The sequence below is a fragment of the Pollachius pollachius genome (assembly GCF_949987615.1).
Source record: "Pollachius pollachius genome assembly, chromosome: 11".
NCBI lineage: Eukaryota > Metazoa > Chordata > Actinopteri > Gadiformes > Gadidae > Pollachius > Pollachius pollachius.
The window spans coordinates 4,512,330-4,537,079 of NC_136944.1; the positions used below are offsets into that span (position 1 = coordinate 4,512,330).

Below are 24,750 nucleotides of genomic sequence, written 5' to 3' on the forward strand. Positions count from 1 at the left end.
AGTCGGTGGGCACATTTTGAGTGTGCCCAATATAGCCATGACAATAGCGCTGCAGGAAATGCCTGAAAGTAAAATAAAGATTTGAGATCTTTGGCAGTTTTTATCATTGGATCTTTTAAATAATTTTTATTTATTGCTTATATAAACACATATACAGAATCCCACTCACAAATATATAGGCCTACAAGTTTTAACAATACTTTGCTACACTTTTTCTTGTTGAAGTTATTTATTTAGTGTAATTGATTATTGATGTTTTTTATTTAAGTGTTTTTTTTCCTTTACATTACATACATTGCACATACTGTACCCCTGAAATCTTAAATAAAGGCGTTATAAACCAGCATCAAAAGATGCACCCCATATTCTTACAGTGTAGTTATGGTGAGCAGTGGGGTAAAATAACGTGATTCTGCAGTGGGAGCATTATTTGATAGAGGCGATTGGTCTACAGATCAAATACGCTTCTGACGTAAGGTAGCATTTTCTGATAGGGTAGCATGATTTGATAGACTCTGCTATCGAGTCGCACTATGGTAGCAAAATCTGACAAGGGAGCAGAACATATGTAAAAAAGAGTAGACTTTTATTTTCTTGTGTACTAAAATTATCTCAAATGTTTTTAACCATTGCTATACTCAGGAAAACAGGTTATATTAAAATGGACATGGCTCGGGCAATTCAGTTGTGTCATAACGGTAACGCAATTTTGACTTTAGTTAAGGCTATTTCGTTACAATGAAAAGTGTATTCATATTTTTTACTAAACAAATCCGCACACAAACTTTAGTATAAACATGCAGACATTTTTCCCTTTTAACATTTCGTGTTCATCATTGGCTCTAAGGGGTCTTGTTGAGGGTCTTTGTCCTCCAACCTCCGGTTCTTGTTGTCATGGTCCGTCTGTTTCCTTGTCTTGTTTTAGTGTGTTACCTGTTTTACTTTGGTATCTGTCTTGTTTCTCCCCATGTCCTGTCAAGTTTCCCTCCTGTGTGATTACTCCTCCCTCCCCTAATGTGTTTCAGCTGTTACTCGTTGCGTGTCCTGTGTTTGGTATTTAAGCCCTTGTCTTTCCTTTTGTTCCTTGTCGGATCATTGTGGTTGGTGGTGAGTTGTGTCCTACCTGTGTTACCCGCGTCACCTGTGTTCTCAGTGTTCTCAGTGTTCCTTGCCTTTTGCGTTAATAAATTATCCTTTGCCTGAACTGTCTGCTATTCGGTCCTACCTGCCTGCCTGCCACCCGCCAACCGTGACAGAATGATCCAACCATCATTGGACCCAGCGGACGCTCTTTTTGTTGGAGGCTGTGTTGGGGCATACGTGCAGCGCTGTTGCTTCAAGGCCCGGGTTGGAGGGTGCCTTACGGACTATCAGAGTGGGGGTGATCTTGCAGACCTTCCAGAAGGGGCCCGCCCTCTACCTTGCCTTCCAGAGGGGTCCCGCCTTCTAAACCTTCCAGAAGGGGCCCGCCCTCTACCTTGCCTTCCAGAGGGGTCCAGCCTTCCAAACCTTCCAGACCTTCCAGAAGGGGCCCGCCCTCTACCTTCCCTTCCAGAGGGGTCCCGCCTTCTAAACCTTCCAGAAGGGGCCTGCCTTCTACCTTCCCTTCCAGAGGGGTCCCGCCTTCTAAACCTTCCAGAAGGGGCCCGCCCTCTACCTTGCCTTCCAGAGGGGTCCAGCCTTCCAGACCTTCCAGAAGGGGCCCGCCCTCTACCTTCCCTTCCAGAGGGGTCCCGCCTTCTAAACCTTCCAGAAGGGGCCTGCCTTCTACCTCGCCTTCCTCCAGAGGGGACCCGCCCTCTACCTGACCTTCGTCTTCCCCGATGCCGGCCACCTGTGGGTCTTCGCCGTTGCAGGCCTCCAGAATTGCAGGCCTCCAGAATTTTTCCTCCTCGCTCCCCCCCACCCACCCCATTTGAGTTTGAGTTTCTTTTTTTTTGCATGTCTTGGTGTCGCCTGGTAGTCGACTCTTAAGGGGGGGGTACTGTCATGGTCTGTCTGTTTCCTTGTCTTGTTTTAGTGTGTTTCCTGTTTTACTTTGGTATCTGTCTTGTTTCTCCCCATGTCCTGTCAAGTTTCCCTCCTGTGTGATTACTCCTCCCTCCCCTAATGTGTTTCAGCTGTTACTCGTTGCGTGTCCTGTGTTTGGTTTTTAAGCCCTTGTCTTTCCTTTGTTCCTTGTTGGATCATTGTGGTTGGTGGTGAGTTGTGTCCTGTGTGTTACCTGTGTTCTCTGTGTTACCTGCGTCACCTGTGTTCTCAGTGTTCCTTGCTTTTTGCGTTAATAAATTATCCTTTGCCTGAACTGTCTGCTAGTCGGTCCTGCCTGCCACCCGCCAACCGTGACACTTCGTCTTCACAAACGTCTTCCTTTGAAGCCCTCAAACATGGTAGCTTTCTGGGCAACTTAAGGAAATTGAGCACATCCCATGCCTCAGGGATTATGCCTTTGTCAAAAAGTAGAGCGGTCAGGTAGGAGAAGATCAGTATGCAGGCCAGGGAGCACAGCATGCATAGAGTATTGACTGGGAAGCGCTGGACGTGAACCCCATCCTCGAAGGAGCCTCCTGGGAGGTGGAGAACCGCTGGTATCCCCAAGCTGGGCCATCCACACAACAATCTCAAGACCAAACTCACCACAAAGCCTGTGAGAGACCCGTAACCATTTGCCTTGTCCAAGAAAAGCACACAGACCAGTTGAGGTAACATGAAGCTGTAGGTCAATGATGCTCCGATGTACCAGATCACAAGCGTCCCCTTTTTGGAGAGGGTGAGTGAAGTTCCTGTGATGCCCATCCCTACCACAACAGCCCGGATCACCCACTGCATCTCTCTTTGTGATGCCTAGAAAGAGAGGGGAACAATAGCCACCATTAGCTCAAAGATCCCGTTCTGGCACCGTCAAACCTGTCATTTTCTCTGGTGAAACCCGAGTCCATGGGGAAACCAAGATAAAGTCAATTGCAACAATATTGGATAAAATATTCGAGTTATTTTCTACACGTGTCACGTGACCAGCTGGACAAGATGGCAGCATAGATTCCTTAGCGCAACCCAGTATTGTAAATTTCATTATTTTATACCGTTGAGACAACGTTTTTTTTGGTCACTCAACGTCGTTAAGCTGTCTGTAAGAAGCCATGACCGATTCAACTAAAAAAGCTCCGGTAACGAGAGGGAAATCTGAAATGGAGGCCCTGGCGACGCGGTTCTAGAGAAGCAACGTGGCTACTTTGAGTCACGCTTCAATCAACTTCAAACTATGGGAAAGGGCACAGAGGACGAATTAAAAGCTATCCAAACAAACTTGGTAGCACTAACTAAGAGTATTGGCACAGTTAAAACAGAAATGGGCAAGATACGGTCTGATGTTGTGGGCAACTCCAAGATGCTAGCCAACCATGAGAGCATGCTGGATTCAATTCAGCTTAAGCTAGCTGATATGGAGGACAGAGACCGAAGATGCAACGTCTGCATCACTGGCCTAGCCGAAAGCCTTGAGGGGTCTAACACCATTCAGTTCCTCACACTCGCTGAAAATGTGGTTCCCTTCCCTGGGCATCCTTGAGGGGGAGATCATGCGTGCCCATCGCATCTACAATGACAACTATAAGAAGCAAGTTGTCTCTCGTACTCTGATCTTCAATGTTCTCCGATATACTACCCACCAGAACATCCTCAGAGCCGCAAAGAAATCCCCCCTCACCATTGACGGGCGGAGGATTCGCTTCTCGCCGTTGTCGCTGAATTCCGATGGGAACTACCACCTGCCTATTCAGGTTGAAACAGACTATTTATTTTTTGGTCATTATGCTTTGGCTGATATTTTAGCCATCCTGTTATTTCTTTTCAATTTTTTTTTTACCCTCGTTTGATGGTCTGAAGAGCTTGGCTTTTCTTTGTTTGTTTTTTTGTTCTCTCTCTTCTCCCCGTTTGTGTGGAGCGTCGACTGGTAAGGTGTTTATTTTTCTGGTTTACCAACATGGAATACGATAGCCTGTTATTGTTGGCTGTTCTTATCGTATCTGCTGAATTTAATCTATATGATGTTCTGTTATCAACGGTACAGTTAATACTTTAAAGGACTGGGTTGGACCTCACCAATTAATCTTTTGCAGCCCTTTAACCATACTAGGTCACGGATCAATCTAGCGATATGTTAAAGCTATGTTTTATATATGTTATATCTTATCTGTTGCACCGGGGAAAATCAGCTGTGAATGTTGTGTTTACGTCCAACTACGGGAAACCCTCAGAGGGATTTAGAATGCTTACGGAGGGAATAATCACTTTACATATAACTGTTTTCGTGTGCCAGTTTGAGAAATCGGGCAGTGGGAAACGTGTCATGTCCTTGAGCTTATCGGGAATGTTGTTGAAAAAATGAATGTACAATGCGTGAATTAAATATGCTTGTCTGGAACTGTGGCGGGCTGAATGCGCCTCATAAGCGAACTAGTGTACTGACTGTGCTGCGCCGTCGGAAAATTAATCTAGCTCTCCTACAAGAAACGCACCTTCTTAAAAAGATTCTGGTCGTATTGCTAATAAGTTTTACCACACTATTGCTTCCTCTTCGGCCGATACAAAAACTAAAGGAGTTGCCATCGTAATAAGACGCACACTGAAAGTTAAACTGTTGGGCATATTGGCGGATACAGACGGTAGAATGACGTGCTAGAGTGGAAATGAACAGGAGAAAGGTGGCTCTTATCTCTGCTTATGCTCCCAATACTTTTGATAAAGATTTTTACGCACTGCTAACACAAAAAATGCTGGAGCTAACTGATATGCGTTTGTGGTAGGAGCTGATATGAATGCAGTATGGCATGCAAACGATTGTTCGAGTGCAACTGCCTCTAGAGAGCAGGGACTGGCAACCGCGGCCTTACAGTCATGGGTAGGGAGTTTGGGACTTGTTGACATGTGGTGCTCTGTCAACCCGACAGTGAGGGACTACACGTTTTTTTCAGGCAGACACAAAACCTTCTCCAGGATAGATTTTCTTTTTTCTTCGCCGCAACTTTTCCAAAAAATTGATAGTGCAGTATTACTTCCCATTGCATTGACAGACCATAAGGGAGTACTCTGTCAGGCTACTTTGGGTCGTATATCAAAAATTGCCGCTAGATGGCGCTTTAATGCCACATTATTAGGCAATGAGGATTATAGATCACAATTCTTGACCCAACTCAATGAATTCCTTGAATTCAACGTAGGCTGAGTTGAGGACCCTAGAGACTAATGGGATGCTGCTAAAGGTTTCATAAGAAGTAATGCAATATTGTTTTCCTCAAATTTAAGTAAGGTTAGATCTGCCAAATTTAAAACTCTACTTTAGAAGCAGACTTTGCTAGAATAGACTCCATTTTGCAAAATAACTACTCTAAACAAACAGCATCTCAACGTGACATTATGAAGAAGGAAATAAATGATATCTTGAAACAACGTTCAGAAATTTTAATACATAGAACTAGACAGCGCTACTATTTCCAAGGGTCCAGACCTAGTCACCTTTTAGCCATGAAAATCAGATCTGGTGAGCACTTTGCAGATATCCCCTCCATCAAAGCTTCCAATGGAAACATCATAACTGAACCTAAGCAAAGCAACTTTCTTGGCCAATTACATTTACCTCAGCTTTCAGCAGGTTACTCTACTCACCTGGATGACCTGATTTATTTAGAAGAATTGAAAATGGCTGTATTTACAATGCAAACGAATAAATCCCCAGGTCTGAATGGGATACCACCTGAGTTCTATGTTACATTCTGGAGCAAACTAGGTCCACTACTCTTAGACATGATTAGAGCATCTAAAGATAAAGGTGGTTTCTCAAGAGATGTAAATATAGCTCTGATTTCATTACTATTAAAGAAAGCAAAGGATCCAACAGAATGTCAAAATTATAGGCCTCTCTGTTTGTTAAATGTAAGACGTCTTCTCCATGTAATAGATGCTGCAAGTGTCAAAACAGAACCTGTAGCTGTGTTGTCCCTTGATGCTATGACAGCATTTGACAGACTTCAATGGGCCTTTTTGTGGTCTGTCCTGGAAAAAATGGGTTTTGGTAAGGGCTTTATACATATGGTCAAGGTACTGTATTCTAACCCCTCGGCTCTCGTGCTCACTGGACAATTTTCTTCCATGCTTTTTTCGGATACTAGATCTTCCTGCCAGGGTTGCCCTTTAAGTCCGCATTGTGACACATAATTACTTGGAAGCATGGAACAGAATTAAGGCAGACATAGATAGGTGGATGTGCCTCCCTAATTCTCTTCGTGCCCGTATATCAATAGTGAAAATGAATATCCTCCCAAGAATTAATTCTGTGAGCTCAATGATCCTCCTCTCTCCTCCTGTCAACTTCTGGTCAAAAATCCACTCTAGCATCTCCTGGTTTATCTGGAATACAAGACGCCCACATCTGAAATTAACCACTACACAGAGGAGAAGGGAAGATGGGGGTCTTGCAGTGCCAAATTTTAAATTATATTATGGTAATTTACTCTTCGACCGGTAACAGTTTGGTGTGACCCTACTGCCTTTGTCTCCAGGCGTATTATTGAAGAAAATATAGTAAGACCATGGAATTTGCAGGATGCCCTCTTTGCTAATATTTCAGACAAGCAATGTCAGTTACGCTTTGGCCCAATTGTCTCCCATCTCATCCGGACTTGGCGCACAGCTGAACGGGGTTGTAAGATCTCCTGTAAGTGGCATTCACATTTACCTATATATATACTAACAAGGGTCTGTTAATTGGAGGGAGACCTATTTTACCATCTTATTGGAGTGGCACTAACATTCGCCTTTTAAAGGACATTTATGATGACATGGGCTTACGCCCCTTTCAAGATATTTGTGGTTCCTCGTTTTTCTTTTATTTGCAGCTCAGATCAGCTCTTAAAGCACACAGTGTTCCATGGCAACAACCTTTGCCTATTCATCCAATGTATAAATTGTTTACAGTACTGGGCAAAAACAGGGGTATTTCTACACTGTATACATTTTTTTTGGAGGCCTCATATGTTGATCTACCCCTAGACAGAGTATGGAGAAGTGACTGCCCAGATCTAGATCTGGATTTTGATTTGAGGGAGGAGTGGTTAAACATAAAGGAGGCTTCTCGTAATCCCGACCATCAATAAATTCACTTAAATTATGCTCATAGAACATATTTAACACCGCGCAAACTCTACTGTATGAAGGCCATAAGTGATCCCTTCTGTAGTTTATGCATTATGAACACTCCTGGCACTTTCCTTCACATGATGTGGGATTGTCCACCAGTGTCACGATTCTGGGCTAAAGTGGCATCCGTAATGTCTGACTTACTTTCTGTAACAATACCAGTGACTGTGTCTGTCCTTTTGTAAAATGATTTTGCAAAGCTCAATATCACCAAGCTTAAAATACGCATAGCACTGCGTATTTTAGATGAAGATGGTTGCGGTGCGATGGAAGCCTCCCCACTCTCATGTCATCAGACACTGGGTCCTCACCTTTTTGGAGGTAATTTATCTTGAACTTTCAACTGCATGGATTAATAAGGCTACTGAGAACAATTTAAACAACTGGCACTCTGCTGCGAATTCTCTGAAAGAATTTTTTAATTGACCCCTTTCCCGTAGTCTTGCTTAAGTAAACCAACAGAATCTCCCTTGTGTGTGTGTGTGTGTGTGTGTGTGTGTGTGTGTGTGTGTGTGTGTGTGTGTGTGTGTGTGTGTGTGTGTGTGTGTTGTTTTGACATATTAGGGATGTATTATTTTGTTGTTAACACTGGCTGGTGCTTGTAACCTCTGGCACATTTCCCTTTATCCATACACTTCTCTGTATCTATTTGAAAGTATGTGTACTAGATATAGTGTATTTTTCTGTGTATTATTAAATATGTCGCACTTTTGTCTGTATTTTTTAAATAAAAAATTTGATCACAAAAAAGTCATTTTCTGCACACCTCTTTCCCTTCCGTCTTTTCTGAATATCTTAAAATAATTCTAGGTTGGGAAAAAAACGAAATTGACACAGCCTTTATTACTGGTCTCAAACATACCAAACCGTTAACTTAAAAAGTCTAGAAAGATGAAGATGGGCCTCACCTGGGGCCTCAGGATGTTCTTGTAGATGTTGTTGGAGAAGGTGGAGGCAGCAGAGAGCAAGGCCGAGTCAGTTGATGACATCACAGCGGCCGCCACTGCGCTGATGCCGATGATGGAGATGTAGGGTGGTGTGAGGTAATTCAGAGCGATGGGGAATATAATTCCTCCATCACCACGCTCCAACGGAGAAGGAGACCCATAGGAAGTCTTGTTCCAGTCTGAGGAACACACACAGGAAGTCAGCGTGTGTGGACACTCCAAGGGTAATGGGTTTGATTCCCATTGGCGGCAGTTATTTTTTTTGTGCCTACTTGATGGTTTCATCCAAAGTTCAGATACAAGTACAATACAGTAGATACAGTACAATACAGTCATTCAAAAGCTTAGTCATCTTGCTCATGATGCCTACAGGAAGGCTACAGATATTAGGGATCAAACTCGGGACCTCTCAGCTGGGGGACTAAAACCCTAGTAGCTGGAACACTATAAATCCCTGTATATATTGATCCAGATGCATATTTACTTTTGTTAAGGAGGGTACATGCGAACAGAACTAGTCTTATAGTCTACTTGTGCATGCATGTTCCTACCATGTGTAAAATAGAGTTACCTGCAATGACAGCCACTCCTCCAATTATCGCCGGAGGGAGGGCAAATACGACGACAGCTATGGCAGCAGCGAAACAGCTGAGTTTAGCTGTGAGGGAGGAACTTGCGGACAAGATCCTCTGATGAATGGGTTGACTGGCTAAAAACCCAAAAGCCTGGAAGACAACAAACAATCCGTCTCAGGACATGTAGGATATACAGATCATACAAGAGGATCATTATAAGTGATGGGATACTCTTAGCTGTTTGTCATCTAATGCCTAATACATAAGACTAGACTGGGTAGCCCCACCCATTCTGCCAGCGATTTGAGTTCGCCCTGCAGAAGGGTCTGGGGAAGAGCAATACATTTCTTTCTGCTTCCGATACGTTTTTACGGGAGCCAATCACCAAGCTTGCTTTTTCCCCTGGCATGCTATTGGCTGGTTTAACACAATGACAACAGGTAAGCGACGGAAAGCAGCCTATCGCGTACAGAGTCGTTTGAACTGGCCCGTTTATCACGCCTCTTGTGCTGAAGAAAATGACAGCAGCTTCCCCAGACCACAGCTTGGTCTGGCAACAGCCAGGCTAACATAAGACAGCTCTTCGTTCTATGGCTGTAGTGGGAGCGTCAGATGGACATAGTTGTACGTCTTGGCCAATAAATTGATTACTAGGTTACTACACTAGCTTTCTTTTTTAACAGAATTTTTAGACTTTTTTAGTAAATACAGCCATTTTCTCTAGACTAAATAACTAATAAGAATCACAATGCCAACTGGACCAAATGATTGAACCATTTTTTTCAATCTCTTGTTGAAAGAAAATACATATACAATTTGTAAGTGAGTTTCAGTTACTACATCGACAACCATTCAGTAATGAATGGTACAATATTTAATTTAACAAACATGTTTACCAAGACACCATAAAATAAATTTGGTGTTTCCATTTGTGTTACAATTATTTAAAATATATTTTTTAGGGCTGTCCCCGACTTGGAATTTTCTGGGTCGAATCAGATCTGCCCTTTCAGTCCAGATATTCGACTATTCGGCGGCCGTGCGGGGCAGGTCTTTTGGAGGTTTAAAAAATGAGTTTTCTTTCTATTAACACTCTGTTTTGGTAGGCTATAGGCCTTTTATATATGCTTGCGCGTTGCGCTCATTACGTTTTCACCTGAACAGTTTTCTGTCAATCAAACTCGTCGGAATTGTAGCCAACTTATTCCTGTCGGGTTTTAATTAGGCTCCTGCCCATAATGCGGTCCGATAATGAACACGGGGCTCATGTATAGGCTAGTGGATAATCCACTATATCAGCCCCGTGTTCACGATCTGATTGCATTTATTGAGCCCGAAAGAATACACAGCGCTGTGTCGCCACACTGACTGCGCTCCTAGAGAAAATGTAGCAATAAGGTAAGGGGAAGATAATAATAAAGCTTCTCTTTATTATTATCCTTATAATGATAATAATAAAGAGAAGCTTTATTTATTTATTATTTATTTATTCACCATTTGCATGCAAATGGTGAATATTAAGCCTGCGGTGGCATCTGTACACCCAGTTTGCAATTTATTTTCAGCACCAACTGCTGCTGCAGAAGAATAATAAAAAGTCACAATAAAAGTGTCGATTCATGCATATGGTCTGACACGTCTCCACTTTAGGTTGGGTCTTTAACTGAAATCAAATAAAAACTCTTTGAAAATACACAAAGTAACGCTGCTAAACTTCTCTCTCACTCTCTCTCCTTTCGGCACGGCACCAGCTGTCTCTTCGGAGTCAAAGTCATATTTAATGTATTGTTTGTTTATATGAAGGCCTATTTATAAATGTCGCCACACTTTCGTCTTCTGAGACATGGTTATAGGCTATGGTAATATTTGCTATAGTAAAACCACCACCGTCCGTGCACCAACCGTTCTGGTTTCAATATGTATCCATTTCAGCACACGTCGTGCCGCATCAGTCCTTCTAAAATATATAATTATAATTATTATCCATATAAATATTATTCCTGTGGATTTTAATGATTCCTATTTTTAGTTTTATTAATGCACACCGCTCACTGACGAAAAAAAATAAAAATAAATAAATAAAGGAAGACTGCGGGGTTTCCCGACTGATGATTCGAATCATCGACTTTCAGGGGACAGCCCTAATTTCTTTATACAAATATTTTTCAAATGCTTTAAAAAGGAAAAGTGGCCATGTTTTAATTGGCTTTGCAGTGCATTCACCAATCTTGGACTTTGGAAAAACAACCAAGAAGACAGCTTGACCACCAGTTCAGCAACAACCAATACATGATTTCATGTAACAATCACACAAGTAAAGGCTGAATGCAAACGCTCTGTTTGGCATTTCAGGACACATTTTCCTAGGGAAATAGGACTCCCCTTTTGTGAAATTCGAGTTCGATTCAGGACCACATATGATTGTGGCCCCTTTCAGAATTTAAAATTACAGATTCCATTTGATTTTGAGCTGTTTAAACGATTCTGAAAAATGATTGTATCTGAGTCACATTTGTTTGCAACTTTTGAGCAAAAATATCGGGACACTTTTTCTGCCAATGTGAAAGGGCCTAAATCACGATACTTCATTAGTACAACATTAATATACATTTTTGGGGTTCGGGAGGAGCTCGTTCCTGCAGCTTACCAAGAATAGAAAGGTGTCAACCTTCATCGGAAGGGATTCTTCCTCCCAGGTCCCGAGCCACGGGGGGTAACCGGTGCTGTTGAGGTCGAGTGTTGTGTTGAAGACACCAGACGCTGCAGGGCTCATCAACACAAAGGGAACACACAGCCACTGTAGAAATACACAAAATAACACACTATCACTGTAGACCCACACAATTACAACAGGCAACAGGCACGACCGGCAGATAATACAATTTTGTGGATTGTCGAAAAGCTAAGAGAGACAGCTTGGCCACAAATGTAACCCATTTTCTAATAAAATAATCCTTGAGGTGGATTTTTCATTGCCAAACATTGTTCCAATATAGAATAAAAAAGATAGTAAGAGTTTTGCGATGTTCATTTATTGAAATACCTCAGTGAACCTCGGGCAGACTCGATCAGCGCAACGCTGCAAATAAATCGAATAGAGCTGGCAATGGAGGTGGACTCAGGTGCCTCAGTTTCGGTGATGAGTCAAATTAAACCTGAGTGAAACCTACTCCAGGTTGTTGTGCTCTGTAAAAGCACCTGCTCTGAGAAAAGCTGACTTCAGTCAGATGATTGTGAATTCCATCTGTACCGCTGGATGTTAGCCATAGAGCTACAGATTTAACTAGACAGTTCAGGATTCTGGACTGACATTACTTACTTAAAGAACATCAAGAATGAAACCAAATGATTCAGAGACATTCATTGTCAATCGATACAGTGCCATCAGAAGTATCAGATGTCAAGCAGTGGTGATACATCAACACCAAGGATTATCCAGCTGATTCAGTGTCCCATGGTCAAAGTGCTGAACCTCTCCAAGGATGTCATCTCTGGAGAAATGGAACGGTCTTTCAGCAAAGAGCAGAACAAGAGTGGCCCAATTTACCTCTAATAGCAATCTCAATTATTCTGGATGATTTAAATAAAAAATAATAGATTAGTAAATACAATAGTGAAAGAACAGCAAAAAAACCCTATTGTTCTGACCCACTACTATTCATCTTGGACCAGCATTATTAAAGCTGTCGCCTGAAAAGGCAACAGCTCTAATAAGAGCTATGTCTGAAAAGAAAATAAGTTCTTGAAGAAGTCCAAGCATAAGAACCAAATCAAAGCAAGCAGGAATGACTTAGAGAAAGAATGTCAATTATCATGACACTCACAGCATCCAATCTGTCAGTTGATTGAACTAGAAAAGCTGAATCTGATATTGTGCCCTTCTATATCGGTAGCAAGGATTCAAGGAAGAAAGTGCACTACTAAAGAGAGAACTTACTGTCAAGAATAAAAGTTCAACCTGAGGTCAGACCAAGGGTGGGCGGAAGGTTAAGCAGATTGTCCATGCCAGAGGAGACCAAGTATCAAGCAATCTTGCCGAAAGACCATCACGTTGTTACTCAAAAACATCCATCAACAAGTAGGACACAGTGGAAAAACGACATGATGTCTCAGCTACGGCAAAGATATTGGATCCCCTCTGCAAACCCCCTTGCAATCATATCACATTGTGTAACATACAGACATCTCTAATCGGCTCTGGGTAATCAGAAAATGTTAGACTTGCCTAAAGACAGTATGTTGGTGTTGATTAATTCAGGCCAATAGACATAAGAGGGAACGAGGCCTTCTAAAGCGGAGTCATCGTCACCTGTCTGTCTAGTAGGGTAGTCCATCTAGAAATAGCACATTTCCTTGACGCAGATTAAAGGTCCCATGGCATGCTACTTTATGGATGGTTTAATATAGGTATTAGTGGGCCCCTAACACAGTATTTGAAGACGTTCCCGAACTTCAGCCGTGGTGCAGAATTACAGCCACTACGAGCCAGTTGCACATTGAGCTTTCCCCAAACGCGCCGTTTCGGTGTCTGTAGCTTTCATGCAAATGAGGAGGAGAGAATATAAATATTCTATAACACTCTGGGTGCTCTGGCGGGAATCCTGGAGCTCTATATCAAAATAATATCATATTATACATAGATGTCTATATCATATAATATATATTATCACGGCCAAAAGCTGTGTGCGCCTCTAGACGATATTATGAATCTCAAACGCGTCAGATTCTTCGTCTCTGGTTCTTCCACTTTCACTTCAACATCAATCTGAAGTAGACTGAACCATGACATGGAGGAGAAAGGGATTGTTGCGCGCGATTGTCTCCCGCTGGAGCCCTGCTGATGAGGCACCACCGCCTCGGAAGTGGGCAGCGTGCCTCGCAGCAGTGGTGCCTTGTGGCTCCGGCGGGAGACAATCGCAGGCAACAATCCCTTTCTCCTCCTTGTCGCGGTTCATGTACTTCAGGGAGTCAAAGCCAAAGTTCCTTTCCCCCAATTCCTTCTCCACAATAGCTGGGATAACCCCCACTACGAGTCTCATTGTGGACATACCAGAGACATCAACAAACCCAACGTGTTATGTGCCATATCACCAACAGCAGAACAGTTATCCAAATTACAAAGAAGTGTACAACAGTCATAGCTCATTGTCTCATTGGCGGGCCAAAATCTCTGGGCGGGCAAAGCAGAGAAGGGGAGGTAACATTTCCCCGTATGACGACATATGGGGAAAAATCTGAGGCAAGAGCACTAACCAGAGAAAGGTTCTCCCAGATAACCCATGTCACGCCCCCGGTGAGTCTACTCAGTTCTGGCAACCATCAAGAGAACCTAGTGTTCCATATGTTAGACTCACCGACTGCTCCCATCGTCCTCGGCTGACCCTGGCTGGTAAAGCACAATCCACATATTGATTGGGCTAATAACACCATCCTAGGCTGGAGCCCATTCTGTCTGAATAACTGCCTTAAGAATGCTCTTACCCCCCTGCCCGCAATCTCACAAGCCACAGATGATTCCATGGATCTGTCTGATGTACCACCTGAGTACCTGGATCTAAAGGCCGTGTTCAGTAAAGCCCGTGCAACCCTGCCACCACACAGACCCTATGACCTGGCCATCAATCTTCTACCTGGTACGTCACCTCCTAGGGGCCGTCTCTATTCCTTGTCTCCCCCCTAAACCGCAGCTATGAACAAATACATCGGTGAATCACTAGCTGCCGGTATCATCTGCCGCTCTTCCTCGCCTGCTGGTGCCGGGTTTTTCTTCGTAGGGAAGAAGGACGGCGCCCTGCGTCCTTGTATAGACTATAGGGGTCCAAACAACATCACGGAGAACCGCTACCCTCTGCCTTTGATGTCCTCAGCTTTTGAGCTGTTGCAGGGGGCCAAGATTTTCAGCAAGTTGGATCTCTGCAGTGCTTACCATCTGGTCCGAGTTAAGGAGGGGGATGAATGGAAGACTGCATTTAATACTCCTTCAGGTCAGTATGAGTATTTAGTCATGCCTTTTGGTCTCACCAACTGCCCAGCTGTGTTCCAGGGTCTGATTAATGATGTCCTGAGGGATATGCTTAACAAATTTGTTTTTGTTTACTTAGATGACATTTAAATTTTTTCTTCGCCGGTTTCCCAGCACTCCCAGCACGTTCGTAGTGTCCTGCAGCGCCTTTTGGAGAACCAACTGTTCGTTAAAGTGGAGAAATGTGAATTTCACAAAGAGACTGTTTCCTTCCTGGGGTGTGTCATCACAGCAGGAGGGGTCCAGATGGATGGTCCGAAGGTAAAAGCAGTCACCGACTGGGAGCGTCCAACGTCTAGGCGGGAGCTACAAAGATTCCTGGGATTTGCTAACTTCTACCGGTGATTCATCCGCAACTATGGTTCAGTGGCTGCTCCCCTAACCGCTCTAACCTCCCCCAGATTGAAATTCTCTTGGACACCAGCTGCCGAAGCAGCGTTCAACGACCTGAAGAGTCGTTTCACATCAGCCCCGATCTTGAGCCAACCTGACCCTGACCATCAATTTATCGTTGAGGTGGATGCCTCAGATGTTGGGGTGGGTGCTATTCTCTCTCAGAAGTCTGGGGCAGATCAGAAGATCCACTCCTGTGCATTCTACTCCCACAAACTCACTCCCACTGAACGCAATTATGACATTGGGGACAGAGAGCTATTGGCAGTAAAATTAAAATCACTGGCTGGAGGGAGCTAAGGAGTCATTTTTAGTTTGGACGGATCATAAGAATCTGGAGTATCTCCGTTCGGCTAAACGTTTAAACCCCAGACAATCTCGTTGGTGTCTGTTTTTCTCCCGTTTTAACTTTTGTCTGTCCTACCGACCTGGCTCCAAGATAGGTAAACCGGATGCCCTGTCTCGTCAGTTCCCAGATTTGGATCCTGCTCCTGCACCTAGCACCGTCCTGTCTCCACAGTGCCTCATAGGAGCTGCTAGATGGGATATTGAGACCATTGTCCGCACAGCCCTGTCTGGTGAGTCCGGCCCTAGGGTTTGCCCTCCTAACCGTCTTTTTGCACCACAATCCGTCCGCCCCCAGGTCCTGCAATGGGGTCACTCATCCAAGCTGGCCTGCCACCCGGGTGTCAGACGCACCACTGCGTTAATCAAGCAACGCTTCTGGTGGCCTGCTATGGAGGGGAGTGTGCGTGAGTTTGTGGAGGCCTGTTCTGTATGTGCCCGGAATAAACCATCATGCCAACCACCTGCCGGCTTACTGCAACCCCTACCAGTACCCAGGAGACCCTGGTCCCACATTGCCCTGGACTTTGTCACTGGTTTGCCACCTTCTCACAGTAACACAACAATCCTCACTATTGTTGACCGCTTTTCCGTGCACTTGGTCCCCTTACCCAAGTTACCCTCTGCCAAAGAGACAGTGGGCTTACTTGTGCAGCATGTCTTCAGGCTACACGGGCTTCCAGTGGATGTGGTCTCAGACAGAGGTCCCCAGTTCACCTCTAATTTTTGGCGTGCTTTTTGCAACCTTCTCGGTGCTAAAGTCAGTCTGTCCTCAGGTTTTCATCCCCAGTCAAATGGCCAGACGGAGCGAGCCAACCAGCAGATGGAGACAGCATTGCGGTGCCTGACGTCACAGGACCCTACAGCCTGGAGCCTTCAGCTGCCATGGGTGGAGTACTCCATGAACTCCTTGCCATCTGCTTCAACTGGTCTGTCACCATTCCAGTGCTGCCTCAGCTAACAGCCTCCATTGTTCCCGGCCCAGGAGGAGGAGGTTGGGGTTCCCTCAGCACAGACATTCATCAGACGCTGTCGCAGAACGTGGAGGCGGACCCGGGCCGCCATTCTTCGCATACAGACCAGAACGAAGAGTCAGACAGACCGTCGCCGCAGCAGGGCTCCCCACTACACCCAGGGGCAGCGGGTGTGGCTTTCCACACGTGACCTTCCTCTGAAGGTGACTTCCCCAAAATTGAACCCACGCTTCATCGGCCCCTACACCATCTCCAAGGTGGTCAATCCCTCTGCGGTTCGCTTGAACCTCCCTCCTGCTCTCCGCTGCATGCACCCCACCTTTCATGTGTCCCGTGTCAAGCCCTTCTGAGGTAGGCATCTGGGTCTCAACCCCGACCCCAAACCCCCCCACCCCCCAGACTTGTTGATGGGACTGAGGTTTACACTGTTTGCCGCCTGCTCAACGTCCGCCGTTGGGGTCGGGGCCACCAGTACCTGGTGGAGTGGGAGGGCTACGGCCCCGAAGAGAGGAGCTGGGTCCCTGCCCGGAACATTGTTGACCCCTCGCTCATCAAAGACTTTCACCGTCAGCACCCTGCTCCTTCCACGGTCAACGCCAGGAGGCGTTGGTAGAGGAGGGGGTACTGTCAGGATTCTCGTACGGACTGTTGTTTTTGTCTCCCCCTACCTGTTGGAGTGTGATAATTCTGGACTTTGTCTATGTTTGTAGCCATGGTTTGGTCATGTGCCCGGAGTAACACCCATGTCCTTATTTGGGCAACTTCCTGCCTTTGTTTGTTTCTCTCCATTTTCTCTGTTCACCTGTCTCTCATTGGGTATTGATTGGTGGAGTGTTTAAACACTGCCCTTTCTGTTCACCTTGTCAGATCGTCACGGTATGTACTGTTTGCTACCTGACTGCCACGTGAGTGAGACCAGCGTGAAGCTCTTTAAAGAGAAGCTATAGTTTACTGTTTTTCCCGGTTTTGAACCCTGCCTGTTTTGGACTAAGTCTTCTGCCTATCGGTTTTGGATCTCTTGCCCGTACCTGTCCGTCTGTATCTGTCTGCCTGCCTGCCGTTTACGAACCCTGCCTGTTCCTGGAATCTGATTTGCCTGCTGGCATAAATCCTTTTTGATCTGCAATTGATTCCCGCTCTGAGTCATGACAAAAAATTATATTTGGCTCGTCCGAGCTTTGTTATTTCAAAGGCAGAGCAGGATACCTAGTGTTCGTTTTACACTTAACGCCGTTTCTAGCTACTGTGGGACCATAGTCAGGTTACGGGAATTTATATTAATGTTAAAAGCTCATAAAGTTACATTTTCATGCCACGGGATCTTTAAAAATTATGCAAAAGTGCATGTAGTTGCTTAATTTGCAGGAGAGCAATAATTATAATCCAGTATAATAATAACTAATCCGGTCTGCGTGAGTGTAAAGGGTGTATGGACATTGGTAGAGTTGTTAGGACAAAATTAAATGGGTGTTTCTCTTTTTGACCTACTGCGCTGAAGAACATGAGGATGAGTTGAATGATGTCTGTGTAGGCCACAGAGTAGAGACCCCCTAGCAGGGTGTAGGTGATGGCTACAGCAGCAGAGATCCAAATGCTCACTGTGTAGGATATATCCAGAATAACGCTCATGACAGCACCTGGGAATACACAAGAGAACAGAAATAGGAAGCAGGTCAAGTTGAGGGAAATCATTCAATGGAAATGTACCCTTAAATAACTTTACCCCAGAATGGTTTTGTGATGTAGGTTGTCTTGTGTGTTACGTGATAACAACAGAATTAGCCAATTAGTCGCATGCGCATGAGAACTACCGCATGAGAGCTAACTGTGAAAAATGTGCAAAGCCTTTAAGGCAATTGCAAAATTTGCTTTGTATATTTTCAGTTGGTCTTCCATTGAGGCTAGAGTGTGATGACGTCATGCACTCTAGCTTGGGCTAAAAGAGATCACAGCTTTTGTGATAGCCACACTTGGGTGAAGTTGTATGTTGAGAGCACCACAAGCAAAAGATGACCAGTTGAAAATAGCTTGGCAGTTGTGAAGATATATGTTAGGTTTTCTTTATCTGTCCTCACAATAATTCAATACAGTTCAATTCAATTATATTTGTGTAGCCCTTAATCACCGAACAGTCTCAAAGGGCTTCACAATAAAACCATAAAATAAAACTTGCTCCATACAGAAAATCATGATATTTATAGACCACAGACCATTTGAGTGCCAGGAATCCGAGCTGACGCACTGGATAGTTTTTCTCCAAGGAAGTCAGCTTCCTGCTAGCAAAGGCGACTGGCCTCTGCCCAACTGAGTGTTCTTGGTTGCGCACAGCCGCTAGGCCTTTAAAATTGACATCTATGTGTAACACATAGGGGTTTGCTGGGTCCGCGAATGCTAGCACAGGTTCTGTGGGGATTCCATTCTCTGACACAATATGGTAGGTTAATTGTGTCCTTTGACCGCTTCCCTGGCCATCAAATGGGCCCTGGACAAGCTCCGCTACTACGTCCTGGGGCGTGAGTTTACTCTCGTGGACGGCCAACGCCGGGCACACAATCAGTGCACTTGCAAATGAGAGCCTGCAGTATGACCGATATTGTGACATTATTTAACCATCCATCTACAGCTAATACGATCAGACAGATACATCATTGAACACATACACAAAGCCAAACATCACCACGGCAGGTGCGCTGTCTCTCGCACAATCACGCAATCCCTCCAACTACTCCAACTCCAAGGCTAGGCTGTTTCACTAAGACCACAACCAACCACAACTAACCCTGCAGTAGGCCTACCTATGCACAACAATCAGTTCTATACATTGCGTCTTTCTTCTGTTTGGCGCACATGGCTAATTTGCACACTCGCACAGGACTGGCCGGCTCCGCTTGCCAAAAAAATAGAACATAGCCTATTTGTGAATAAATGTTTTGAATTCTGAATACTGGACATGGTGAGCTTAAATTGTAAAACATATCGAAAATAGATTTTTTTTCATTTGCAAATTATCAAACTATTTATTTAGATTCACATATATTGTAATAATATATTTTTGTAAATATTGTAATGTTATGGCCTAGGCTACTGCATGTTGAGAACATTTAGGTCGGTGTTGTGCAACAATCTGGGGATGAGGACATCCCCGAATATTGACGGATATTTTTCACACTGCCATCTCAATATATAGCCTAACATATAAAAATATAACACTGTACTAGACACAAATGTATTTTACACTAGCTAGTGTTGGTCAATACATTGTAGTGTATCATACTGTAGAGAAACTAGTAAAGTCAACACAGCTTTATGTTACGACTTAACATGGCAGGCACTGCAGCTCTCGACAATGCATTTCTTTAGTCTGGCATTTCTCTTCACTGATTGGTTAGAAAGCTTTCAAACTCAAGCTCAGCTCCCGGAGTACAATCCCTTTCTCCTCCATATCGCGGTTCAATATAGACTTCAGAGAATCACGGCCAAAGTTCCTTTCACCCAATTCTTCTCAACCATGGCCGAGATAATCCCCACTTCAAGTCTTTACAGGTTGTGGAAGTACCAGAGACGTCAGACGCAGTCTTTATGATTCATAACATTATCCAAGGCACACATAGCTTTTGGCCGTGATATTAGATATAATGTTATATAAATACCTATATATTATATAATATCATTATATTAGATTATATTATATAGATATAGAGCTCCAGGAGTCCGCCAACGGCGACAATCACCTCTCCTCCATGCTGTGGTTCACTCTGACAGCTCATTGGTCAATGGGCAGCAGCTCATTTGCATGAAACAGAGGGTAATAGTGGTAGGCAAGATTTGTTTTCCCTAAAAGCTATTTCCAGCAAACAGCTCAAAAACATGTTTTCTGGAAGTCATATACTATGTTTACTTGTTGGGAAAACACCATAATATGTCTCTTTAATACCTTCATGAATCTCCTCAAGTTAAAATGTTGACACATTAAAATGTTGACACATGTAAAAAACACCATTGATTAAAGAAATGTGGTTAGACTAGTATGACCATTGGGTGTCATTGATAAAATATAATACCCTGTTTTTGTGAAAGTCTGGTTCATCCAACTTACCTAAGGAAATAAGTGTAGCTGGCACCCAGATGAGGTCAGAGATGAGGGACAATATTGTGAAGAGACATGCTACTTCCTTTCCATACTTAATGTGGAAGGGATCTAGCATGGTCACAAATCTCCTGTCCCTCATAGGCTTGGTGAACACCATGCCACCTTGGAGAAGACAAAGTAAAATATTCAAGGTGTGTGTATATGTATATTTAAATATTCAATTGTCATGTGAATGGAATGACATTGTTTTCAATGTAACAGGACCTTTTGCAGATAATCGGTTATTGCTCTTACAGATTATGAATAAAGGCTTTTACAGCTGATGAACTAAGGCATATACAGATAATAAGTTAAGGCTCTTTATGTGATGAATTAAGGGTCTTACAGAAGACGAATTAAGGTTATAATGGATCATGAATCAAGGCTATTACAGATAATGAATTATTGCTTCTTTAGATAATTAAGGCTCTTAGAGATATTTAATTAAGGATCTTATGGATCATTAATTAATGTTCTAACAGATAATTAATCAAGGCTCCTATAGATTATAAATTCAGGCTCTTACAGATAATGAAGCCAGTGACATTTGCGATGACTATGAGGATCACCTCCTGGACTCCTAGTGAGGGGTTGTAGGCTGCCTCAGACAAAGTAATGAAGAGGCCACCGCCGATCCACGTAGCTACAGGATTAGCACACAGACACGCACAACATATGAACCACCCGTATAGATAAACACACACACAGATGCACAGAGTAAATAAACAAAATATTACACTTAATATTACTTGATGTTTACATATACCGTAATTATGTGAATATCTTTTTTTCTATTCTGACAAATTACGGTTGTGGAGCCTATATACGATGTTCATATTCGTAGCCTCAAAATCCTTATTACACAGCATCTAAATACTTATTCCTTGTACAACACACATTTTTTTCAAATAATTTTAGGAAAACGTTTGATGGCTCTGAGTGATGATCACTTCTATGACTAGTGCGAGATTGGAGTCCTGCTTTTGGCAACTAGTCAGTGAGCGAAGTTCATTCCTCCATCCTCTGCAATCATTAGAATAAATAGGTTGCACGGTAATTATAAGATCATTATTAAAGCAAAAAAATGTAATATTAGGCAGCTAATAATGAACATCTTTGTAACGGTCTACAATGTGTGCTCCACTTCAAAATGAAAATGATTGGATAGTGCCATTACAAAAACCAAACAAACAATGAGGGCATTTATTGAAAGCAATACATAACAGCAAATTACAAACAGAAGTCAATCCCCCCCTCAAAAAGTATTTTATAACTTGCAGGCTTTTTCTTAAAGAGGTCAAGCAAGGCCGCGGTATCATCTCATTTAGCACCCCAATCCTCCTTATGAAATGTCCTGGTGTTCCACACCCACAATTTTCAGGACACAAAGAAGGGGGGAGAGGCCTCGTAGGGGAGGATTTTTGGGACATCGTAGTTAAGGCGGCAGGCGTGTGTTGCTTAGGCAGCTGCCTAAGCTGTAAAGACAAATACGACAGCACGGCAGCCATGATGGTTTCAAAATTCAGAAACTTGGTGTTAATGCCCTATTTTGTACGCTGAACATTTTTGCCTCCTGTACCCATCATATCTGTCAGGGTAGATTTCTGACAAACAGTTTGGATATACATGATCTATGAAGTTGCCTGATTACAATTGGTTGAACTGGTATTTATTGTCTAAAACCTTCAAATTCAATCTATGCTAAATAGCAAACATTCTATCAAGTGTGCGTTTGTTTGTGTGTGCATGTGTGCAATTCTATGTGTGAGAGCTAACATGGAACCTCCCCTGCCGGAGGCATAGTTTTGTCTAGGATTAATGACTACAACTGTATCTCATATGAAAAGGACAGTCTCTGAGTTAGGCGGTGCGTGGGCTGTGAATACCTCTGGGACTGCTTGCAGTCCGAGTTTATCTTGTACTGTTGTGGTCATTGTAATACCTTAATGAACAAAGATAACAAAAGAGGCTTATTCCACTCATTAGCATGCGCACTAAAGGCAAAGTAGTGAAAGATGACAAAGACAAACAAATTTACCCCGCTTCCGAGCTATTTCATTAATTTATGTAAAGCTGCCAAGTTACATGCATGTTTCATAAATAAGCATGCTGTCACTTCACAAAGTACACGGGAAACAAACCTGAGATGTTTAGACAAAATTCTAGATGTGTCCGATGTGCACAAATACACATGGAATGCCCTTCCTTCTTTACCAAATGATGCAAAAAGGACACCTGGAGAACGGTTGCGCAATATATTATGAAGCTGACTTAATCTTTTAGGTAGAAATGTCAATACTGATTTTTGCAATAGTCTGCAATAGTCTCAACGTATCAAATGTGTAACATACATATGTATTATGTTTATATATACATGTAGTATATCAGAAGTTGAACCGATAGTCTGGAAAGAGTGATGTGGTAAGTCTGTGAGATGAATTTACATCACCTGGAATAAGAACCTACATTTAAGAATTATCATATCAGACATACTTAATAATTCTTGGTCCAAGGCCATTTGCGTAATCAGTAATAGTTTAACCTGCTCAGGTTTTCATGATGCAGCTACAGAGGGGACGTTGTTAACAGCATATCAATTTGCCAAATCACTTTTAACCTTCTTTTTCCGACATAGTTTCATACTTTTAAGAACTAATGCGTGTAAACAAGACATATTTAGGAAAAGCCATGAAAGGGCAAATCTGAAACTAGTTCTACTAGAATTGTTAAAATTGAATAGCATTTAAAATGGACGCCCCATGGCATTTCTCAGCCAAGTTCTCTGTTAATGTATGGGCCAACTAAGAAGGATAAATTATTGGAATCGTTTTGAATGCAACCATATATAGTTGTTTGTTGCAATTATCTTATCCAATTAGATGATATAAATAATTTTGAATTGCAGCCATGGAGCTAACTGTGGTTTGCTCCCGGGTCACAGTTTGCCTTACATCGCCAGACTAATTCGCAGATTAGTTTGGAACCTCTATTACTTCTCCATTTTTAATTGGTGTTACCTGAACTGAAGGTTCAAGTCTAACTGGTTCTCTAGTTAAACTAGAAATCCCTTTTAATTTTAAAATATCGGAAGGTATGCACCTGAATGTTGTTCTGTTATTTCTACAAACTAAATGCAAGCACAAACGGAAACTATGAATGTCATCAAAGTACTGTTGTGAGTTTGCTGTTGCTGTTAAGTCTCAGGGTGGCAGTGAACCGACCAAGCATGACCCAGCGGGGTAGACAGAATCTATGATAGTGAGGGTTTTGCCCACAGGTGGTTTTTTACCATTTTATTGATTCCGGAGAAAGAATGGTGGTGCTGACGAAGTCTATCAGGCAAGTCTATGTCAACAACCAGACTTGTTTCTTTATAATCACTGCTTTTTTCGGTTGAATACATATTGTATTATTACTGCACATATGCAACGACAGTATCACAAGAGAAAGAAATCAAAGTTACTGCACATATTACCTATACAGGTAACACAATAAGGGTACATTATTAACAATTAATTACCATTAGTAAATGCAGTACTAAGTATAAACTAGAAGCTGATTAACAGTTAGCTTACCGTCTAGTAATCCTTAACTAATTGTGTTCATGTTAACAAAGGCATACACTTTCCTTATTAAATAGAGTTGGGGTTTGGATTTCCCTAACCGATTACCGTTTATTCTTATGCTAATATAAAATATTAATGCTTATTACTGCATCAAATAATCTTGATTAATAATGAGAATTTAATACCTTTTATATTCATTTTTACATTTATATGTTTTTTTAGTGTTCTGCAGCTGTCATGACCCCGTCTATAATGTTTCTAATTAGTTATCTTAAAAAACTTTGCTCACATCTAGGGCTGGCCTGACTGCCCTACAGGGCTGTTCTTAGCCGCAGTCAATCCCTGCGTTCTGCTCTGAAAACATCTTCCAAATAAAACGTATTCCCAGGACGGAGAAGTGAGGAGAGGAGCGTGGACCCACCTGCCATGGTGAACATGCTCACCACCAGGTTGATCCCTCGGTTGCCCAGCAAGGTCATCTCCATCTGGTCCGCCGAAATCTTCTTGCTCTCCCTCTTGGATTTGAAAGAGGCCCAGATACCGGTTCCTAGGACCATCAGGTAGAAGAAGACCATCACCACCACTCCTGGAGCGTTGAGAGCCAT

The 24,750-nt window shown here is 43.1% G+C and overlaps 1 protein-coding gene across 1 annotated transcript; it reads right to left on the minus strand.

The window, feature by feature from the left end:
- Window positions 1-816: 816 nt before the first annotated feature.
- LOC307082341 (high-affinity choline transporter 1-like) lies at window positions 817-24,750 on the minus strand (the record flags this gene model as incomplete). Its single annotated transcript, XM_079745882.1, has 9 exons — window positions 817-888; window positions 2,365-2,844; window positions 8,103-8,320; window positions 8,713-8,866; window positions 11,364-11,513; window positions 17,939-18,087; window positions 20,547-20,702; window positions 21,106-21,222; window positions 24,567-24,750. 9 exons carry the CDS (start codon window positions 24,748-24,750, stop codon window positions 817-819), a joined length of 1,680 nt encoding a protein of 559 aa, XP_079602008.1.